General features: G+C 44.1%; 1 protein-coding gene and 1 long non-coding RNA gene across 2 annotated transcripts in view; one reads left to right on the forward strand and one right to left on the reverse strand.

Moving 5' to 3' along the window:
* Positions 1-3,118, reverse strand: part of LOC119353399 — a 9,265-nt gene extending 6,147 nt beyond the window's left edge. Inside the window, exons 1-2 of the mRNA XM_037620026.1 lie at positions 2,752-3,118; positions 2,197-2,488 (exon numbers count right to left, since the gene is read on the reverse strand). Coding sequence (XP_037475923.1) covers positions 2,225-2,488; positions 2,752-3,039 — 552 coding nt within the window. The 5' untranslated portion in view covers positions 3,040-3,118 and the 3' untranslated portion in view covers positions 2,197-2,224. The remainder of the gene's footprint in view (positions 1-2,196; positions 2,489-2,751) is intronic.
* A 2,768-nt stretch (positions 3,119-5,886) lies between these two features.
* On the forward strand, positions 5,887-8,447 carry LOC119359005. The gene is made up of 3 exons (XR_005172349.1): positions 5,887-6,024; positions 6,306-6,546; positions 8,030-8,447. It is a non-coding gene; the product is annotated as an uncharacterized LOC119359005 (long non-coding RNA).
* Positions 8,448-8,722: the final 275 nt, after the last annotated feature.

An 8,722-nucleotide genomic window follows, 5' to 3' on the forward strand; every position in this document is an offset into this window, starting at 1 on the left:
GGGGGTGGAGAGGATCTTCTGCCCCTTACCGGTCAATGAGGGGCGGTCTCGGATGCTGGAGCAGCGACCCCTGTGGTGGGAGTCGAGGTGCTCGTGGCTCAGGTGTTGTCTGGTGGCCATGGTCGTGTGGGCAGCGTGGTTACCGGGGTGCGATGTTCGGTGGTGGTTGTGTGCCAGGTTGTACCTCATTTCAGTGGCGGTGAGTGCTGGCTGGGGTGAAAACCCGTTCTGACTTCGGTCAGGACGGCGATGGCGGCGTTTCAGCATCATACTCTTCTTGAAGGTGTTGTTGCGGTCACTTGTTATCTGGATCCGAGGGATACCTTGATCATTGGATCGGGCGGTGGCGGCGCTCCGGTGTCATGACCTTCCTCAAGGCGCTGCCTTGGAGTTCACGGTTCGTCATGTGCGGCTTCATCTCATTTTCGTTCAGGGTTGAGGGCCCCAACGGCAGCGCCAGGAAAAATACTCTGTGGGGTCAAAGCTTTACACTAACTTGTGAAGGTCTCCTTTCCCCTCCTCTTGCTACAATGTTTGCTACAGTGGACACATAGGCCAGCTGCTTTGGCGGCGGCGGGAGGGGCGCTGGGCCAGCGAGGCGACCTGACTTGGTGGGAAGCGGTTAGCGAGCTCTGGCTCCTCTCCTCCAAGCTCGTTGTAGCCTCCATGTCCACGGCTCTGGCAACGCAACCAGCAGCCGCCTACTCGGCTCCTGGAAGTAGCATCCCCTTCTCTTCTTAGCTTGACAGAGATTAAATATTTGGGGAATAAAAAAGGGGGATTGAGCCTTGCACTGGAAGAGGGATTAGAGATTCGATGGTTTGGACAGATAGAGCACGTGAGATGGGATGGCTTTCTTGATAGATGGCCAACCGTATGAGTGAATGACAGTGGGGTCAGCTGCTTTGACCTGTGGGTTCAGAGGAGCTACTCATAGCTGGGGTTCAATCAACAGCCAAGAACCTGTGGGGCTAGAGCTGTGGGGTCAGCTGACCCCGCAGCTATAATGTGGCTTCACCGTTGGTGGGCCCTAGTAACTCCATAGTAATGCTTATTGTCCACCTGATGTTTGCTTGGAGTTGTATGGGGTGGTGTTGCTGATTTCAGTGCCTGTGTATCCGGCCTTGGGTGGGTGTGTGTGTTATGGTGCCGTGTGTTTGAATCGGGTTGCATGATGGTTGATACGGCCAAAGCCTTTTTCTGTATATGGAAACCATCTTGAGATCATGAACCCTATATATTCACATGCATTACACTGTGAAGACTGGTGGACAGAACAGCAATCCACGCTCCACAGGGCACAAAAGAATGGTATAAACAAAGGAATAGGGTTTTTTCGATGAAGTGGCATTTCAGCGTTAGTCTTTATTGAATTGACTCCCCAACAGTGGTATTTTTCAGTTTTATTGCACAAGAAGCACCACTATAATTAACAAATAATCATATAAACTATCAAAAATATTTGTTGCAAATTGCTCTTGCGATACAAGTTGCTTTTGGGGAAACAAAGGGGCTCAAGTTACTTTGGGGAAATAAAGAGGCACTGATAACCCATGAAAGAGAAGAAAATCTTACTACAACATTGACATGTGTTTTCGAATGCACTTCGACAAAAATGTCATGGAACAACACCACATGCAAGTATATATTAGCTGTGGATTAAATGAAGGGTGTGTTCTATAATATTAACATCATGGATTACTTGAGTAGTCCAATTGAATTTCTATTTGTATCTTCACTAAAGCAATGCAATAAGTTTATATGTAACAGAAAATAAAGGCAGATAAATAACAATTCAAAGCTGCCTGATCGTAATAAGCATGGGAATGACTGAACATGGAGAATGCATACTAGGTTTCCACTAATGATCTCTCCATATGGATTTGATTGGTCAAACAGCGACGTGTACCAAACAAGATCAGTGTTAACTGCAAATACTTTTAAGAAAGCTAACATCTATCAACAAGCCAAGAAACCAAACTTTCTTGTATGTCTAACTGGGATGTACCACAAAATGTTTTGGTATAAAGTTATCAACACCAATAAGAGTTAATCATTTACATTTATAAATGATAGGAGCACAAATGAAAAACTCACAAGTTATCAGGATTATTCACCAAACTAGAAACAGTAGGCTTATCAAAAAACATATAATGTGACGCCAATAGGAGAACAGAGAAGAGGGCAGGTATATACCTCAACAGCACATCAACATAACCCTCTATTACTTCATCCTCCACTGCCTCAGCACCGTAGTGGGCAACATGATGAAACAAAATACTGCGCTGACACCCAATGACCCTACATCCCTCAATACTGAACGAACATGTTCCCTCTGAGATTCTTTCACAAGCAACAGACCGACCACCAAATCTTCATGACTTATGAGCGGGAGGAAGACCAGCAAAACAAGCGCTCCAACAATGACAGGATCCTTGAGCATCATCTGCGCAACCTGGTGAAGAGTTTTCGGGGGCTCTTTGATATCCTTGATAAGAATTGACATAAAAAAGGTCAGAACGAGGTCCTATTATATGCACTTAAGCTAGACGGATGCAGAGACATTTAAATAAAGTAAATGCCAGTTTTGAATTCATGAAAATGATGGATCTTAATTTCCAACTGGGAATTGGCAACTTATTTAAACCGCATACATTGCAAAATCCTATTTCAACTGCTGTAAAATCTGTCCGGTTTGAAGCAAATCGGATCTATTGAAAAAGGCAACAGAGGAACATTTTCCGCGATTACCTTCCTGGTGTTGTACGCGGAGCGCACTCCGGTGGCGCCGACGAGAATCAAGGCAACGGGGGTGAACACGGCAGCGAAGATAAGGGAGTGGTGGGAGAGCCAGGACGCCGCCGCGAGCACGGCGGAACCCTCGACCTCGCCCAGAGCGCCGCGCGCGATGACCTTGGCGAGGGACGCCGCGGTGCCGACCCACACGATCCCGTAGTACAGGAAGATGAGCGCGTCCCACCTGGCGAGGGCCACGAGCCTGCGCTCCGACGCCGGCATCTCCGGCTCGGCGACGGTCATGGGGGCGGAACCCTAGGCGCAGGTGGCAGAGTTTTTTTTCTTAGATGCGGGAGCCTGGGTAGTGTAAAGTTGGGTTTAGCGGGAGCGAGAGGAGGGGGACGGCGGAAAACCTATTCGCCGCTCGCTGCGGCGAATTGTGGGACGGGGGATTCTCACAGGGCCGGCCCACTTCTACCTTTATTTCCAATAATATTTTTGCTGCCGCGAATTGTGGGACGGCGAATTACGGAAAACCTATTCGCCACGGTTTTGGGTACCTTCCAGAACATTCCCTGAACCGGGTTTTCGTGTGTTGTTTCTTTTCTGGTTTTCATTTGGTTTTTGTTTCTCTTTTTTTGGTTTTTTTTCTGCTTCTAATTCTGTTTCTCCTTTTCTTTTCTTTTCAATTTTTAATGTTTTTCTTTTAACTTTTTCACTTTTTCTCTTCCCAAAAATGTTCAGAAATTAAAAAATGCATTTTCCAACACTTTTTCCAAATATAAAGAAATGTACTTTTTTCAAAAAAAATCGTAAAAATAAAAAATGTTCAAAATAAAAAAAATAGAACTTCAAAAATCGTTTGCTTATTTCAAACATGTGTTCGTAAGTTTCAGAAAAGTTTAAAATTTTGAAAATTGTTTAACATATGAGAAAATGTGCACATTTTTAAAATTTTGCTCACAAATTCAAAAAATGTTCAGGAATTTCCAAAAAATGTTCTAGTTTGAAAATAAAATCACAAATTCAAAAACTATTCGGTAATTTCAGAAATTCTTCTTGTTTTCTAAGTTTGTTCATGTTTTAAAATTTTGTTAACAAATTCAAAATGTGTACCGGGAATTTTAAAAGAATGTTTGCATTTTACAAAAAAATACTCGTATTTCAGAAAATTTCCGTCCTTTAAAACTTAGCTCTTTTTTGGAAAATGTTCGGGATTTCCAATGTCTTTGGGGTTTTATGAAAGATGTATTAGAATTTTGAAATTTTGTTCCCATTTCCTTTCTTCATAAAACTGTATGTGTTTCCATAATATTTTTAAAAAAATTAGAAATCTATCCGGTACAACAAACAAGGTGCTACTATGAATCTGGCGGTCACGAGTTATACTCACTTCTTAAAATTTTTGAGATGCAAAAAGAAGTCAGTAGTAGCTGATGGTTGTAGTGGCTAGTAGCATTCATGGACAATCTGGCGGTCACGAGTTCAATTCCTTCCTCCATCTCATTTCCTTTTTTCGCACTGGCTAGCTTCGGTGCCCTGGAGTGGGCCGGCTCAGTCACGGCGCCCCCTGTACATCGGCGTGTCATTGGACGCAACGAACGTCCAATAGGAGCTCCTGCAGACGGGGTCAGTTCGAGGGTTTGGGAGGGGAAAGAGAAGTGGTCGACCGAGTTCCAACCAGAGATGGCCATCTGGCCGTGCTAGTTGGGCCGACCCGTTAGCATGCCAGCACAACACGGGTTAAATAGGCGTGCCCGGCATGTGGCATGCCAGGGGGCTATGTCTGGGCTGCTAGTCTGGGAACACGGGTTGGCATGGCACGACCGGTTTGTCTTTTTGATCATCACATGGCGGGCCCTCCCGATTCCACAGCTACGGGGGTGGCGCTCGCCATGGGAACCTCTCCTCTAGCCGAGGATGACGAGCGAGATGAAAGGGGGCGTGTGGAGGAGAGAGCTTCGTAAGAGATAAGGTTGGGGGAACATCGGCTCGACACAGGATTTCAATAGAACGAAAATCATCGTAAGTAGTAGAGGGATAAGTACTTATTCCTGGCTGGTTGTATGACGGGACCTTCGGTCTAGCCTTTGTTTGGGTATGGGATCGACCTGGGATTCTTCCATCCGAGTGAGTACCACCCTTCTGATTTGATTTGAGTACGAGACCGACCTTCTCTTTTGTTTGTAAATGGGCTTGCCTGAAACAAAGGAACCTTGGTGTGAGAACCCACCCAAGAGTTGGTAACCCAACGTTTTCACCTACAATTTCTCCATTGTCTTCTTTGCCTAGCCTTAGCATCTTTTTTGTCTGATCTTAGATTTCACTGTTAGAAAATAAGGCATTACCTGTCACTTTGCCTTTCTAAGAAGGCCTTTTCGCTTAGTTGTCCTTTCTACTAGATTTTTCCTTTAGCAGTTCTGGAACATCTATAGTATGCTTGAATGTCGTCATTTTTTATATATTCTCTTCCTCCTCGTTCATTAGTTTAGTTCCTTGCCTTAGAATCACAAGGTTCGAATCAAGTGAAAACGGCTGAGGCGCAAGCCCTTTTCTCGCCACTACTCTATGTACCCAAAGTCAACAACCTTTTTGGCATGTTGGGCTAGCAAGTTCATTGCTTCAATGACATGAATTTCATTAAGTGGACAAATCCTATCCCGAAAAATATGAGCAATCAGCTGGAGTACTGCCTTTACTTCATCTGCCATGAACAGAGCCAAGAAGCTTGCGTTCATTTCTTCAGTTACTCCCTATTTACTTTTCCCATTAGCATAGGATGAGGAGCTAGGACTTCTGAGGTGAACAGTGGTTGGCGGGCCCCAAAGAAGGCGGTTGACGGGGAGTAAAAATCGGTCGGGTGTTTCAAAGAGTTTTCCAAAATCTCCACGGGGTGCATCTAGCAAATTGAGCTGATTTGGGTCCGCAGTCACTTCCCGAAGCCCCCCAAAGCGACCCCCGTCTTCCTCCTCTCTCCCGCTAAACCCAACTCCGCCCACCGCCACCTGCGCCTAGGGTTCCGCCCCCCATGACCGTCGCCGAGCCGGAGATGCCGGCGTCGGAGCGCAGGCCCGCGCCCCTCGCCGGGTGGGACGGGCTCATCTTCCTGCATTGCGGGGTTTACGGGGTCCTCTGCGCGGTGTGCCTCGCGTCGGCCATCGCGCGCCTTGCCCTGGGTCAGGCCGAGATTCCCCCGTGGTCCTGGCGGCGTCCTGGATGTCCGTTATCTTCATTCTGACCTTCACCCCCTTTCCCGCGTTCGTCGCCGGCGTGCGCCCCGACGCCAAGGTACGCGGAAAAGCTCCCCTTGCGCCTTCGAATATGTCTGATCCGATTTGCTTCAAAAATAAATAAATAAATAACCGACCGATTTTATAGCAGCTGAAATGGGGTTTTACATGTGCGCAGTTTAAATTAAGTTGCCAATTCCAAATTAGAAATTGAGATCCGTTGTTTTCCTGAATTCAGAAGCGGCTTCCCTGTATGTAAATGCCTCTGCGCCGGGCTGTCTAGCTTCAGAGCATATAATATGATCTCGTACTGAATTTTCTTTTTTGTCGATGCTCAAGGACCCTGTCAGGATTGGATGCCTCGTTTCGATGGCCTTCATGGTGCTCGGAACTAAATACGATTTGGTGTTGGATCTGTTGCGTGTGGAAGGATGTCAGAGGGAACGGATTGGTTCAATGGCGAGGGGTGTTGGGATAATGGGTGCTGGTGCAACATGCTGCTTCGTCATCATACCCACTATGCTACTGAGGCAATGGAGGATCAAGATGAAGTAGAGGGCTATGTGGTTGTGTTGCTCAGGTATATACCCGCCTTCTTCTCTGTCCACCTATTGGTGCCACGTTATATGTTTTTATGAGCATGCTGTTTCTAGTTTCATGAATCCTGATAACTCGTGAGTTTTTATTCGCGTCGTGACCATTTGTACATGTAACCGAGTGATACTTTTGATGTTGATAACTTTATTCCAAACAATTTTGTCGTACATCCCAGTTAGACCCACAAGAAACTTTGGTTACTCGGCTTGTTGATAGATGTTAGCTTTCCTAAAAGTATTTGCATTTAACAATGAGATTCTTTGGTAAAAGAAGTTGCCATTTGACCAATCAGATCCATACGGAGAGATCATCAGTGGAAACCTAGCATGCATTGTCCATGTTCAGTCATTGCCATGATTATTATGACCGGGAAGCTTGAATTTATCATTCAAAACCCACCACAACACACCGTAAGTGGTAGTCCTCAAATTTCAAAGGGCAGGGCTGTGGGGTATCTCTTATTTAATTGCATTATCTTGTTATTTATCATTTTATCTGTTACATATAAATTTATTGTCTTGTTTTATCTCCATGTTTATCTGTTTCATTTTAACTTATTGTCTTATTTTAGTCAAGATAGCAAATAGAAATTTAATTGGCTTGTTCCAGTAAACTATGATGGTATTATTAATTTATTATAGAACATACCTTCATTTAATTCACAGCTAATATATACTTGCATGTGGTGTTGTGCCATGGCATTTTTATTGAAGTGCATTCACACATGTTGATGTTGTAGTAAGATTTTTGTCCCTTCCTTTGTACTCAAAGTAACTTGTTTCGCAAGTGCAATCTGTAGCAATTTTTTGATAGTTTATAAATGATTATTTGTGAATTATATTGGTGTTTCTTGCGCAATAAAACTGAAGAATACCACTCTCAGGGAGTCGATTCCATCATGACAAATGCCATTAGTTCCACTGTTCATACAATTCTTTTGTGCCCTGTGGAGTGTGGATTGTCATGCTTTGTTCTTTCCACCGGTATTCATAGTCTAATGCATGCGAATGGATGGGTTAGTGATCTGAAGATGGTCTCCATATATGGGATAATTACTGATTAGGTCATCTTTTACCATCGATTGTCCTGAAATTCAGAGTCCATTTGGGCAGTCATTTATAAATGTAACTGCGTAACACTTAAGATAGCTCCAAATGTTGAGTTTCAAGTTAGGCTGTTAGACGGGGCAAGAAGAATTACGCTTTATTTGTTGAGTTTCAATTGTTCTATTCTCCATCAGGTCTGAGGTTCCACACAGCCCTTCCCACTCTTCATCTTCAAAATCCCTCTCGCTGGTCTAGTTGCAGTGGCATGGCAGTGACCCTTAACATATTGGCATAATACTACTCTACATATATCAATACATGCATGTTCATAATATTGGTTGCTTAATATTGAGAAATATCTCCATATCCTCATTCAAATGCTTGTATATTCTACTAATCTATATTTTTTATTGTTAACAGACATAACCCTGAATGGATGGTGTTAAGATTGGCAAGACAAATACAAGAGTCGACTTTTTGCTGAAGTTTGTGGTCGCGTATAAGTACCGGATTATAGTTAGTTAGTTACATGTATTCACGACTGTAGATTGATCCACTGCTGGTATCGAATACTCCATGTGCCAGGAGCTCTCGTAATTTGACATTGTGGTGTTGAAATGTTTACTTGCTGCTGGGAAACCTGGAAATCATGACCAGACAGTGAGGGGTAGCACCCTCTCCGAGGACAATGCTTTTCTAGGCATATAGAATTTACCATGTTGGTAGTGTTATGTTCGATGACTACCATTTCTTCACAAGCGGTTGGCCTGTGACAGTTATTGTAGAATGTTATGTAGTGATCACCGAGAGGTGGACCTCATATCTTAGGTGGCTTCGTTAAAATCAGCAATGGTGATCATGAATCTATTACTATAGAGATGTTTAAAGGGTTTACCTGTGTAAGTACTCCCTCTGTAAAGAAATATAAGAGCGTTTAGGTCACTACTTTAATGATCTAAACGCTCTTATATTTCTTTAAGGTGGGTGTACTATTTTTATCTTGCCTTTGATTCCTGTTGGCAGGCAGTTCTCTGTATTGTTCTTCCGATTGCTTGCATGGAAAGAATGCACTCAAACTAGAGCCCAGAAGTACTTGAGCATGGCCTAGTGTGT

The sequence above is a fragment of the Triticum dicoccoides genome, chromosome 2A, assembly GCF_002162155.2.
Source record: "Triticum dicoccoides isolate Atlit2015 ecotype Zavitan chromosome 2A, WEW_v2.0, whole genome shotgun sequence".
NCBI lineage: Eukaryota > Viridiplantae > Streptophyta > Magnoliopsida > Poales > Poaceae > Triticum > Triticum dicoccoides.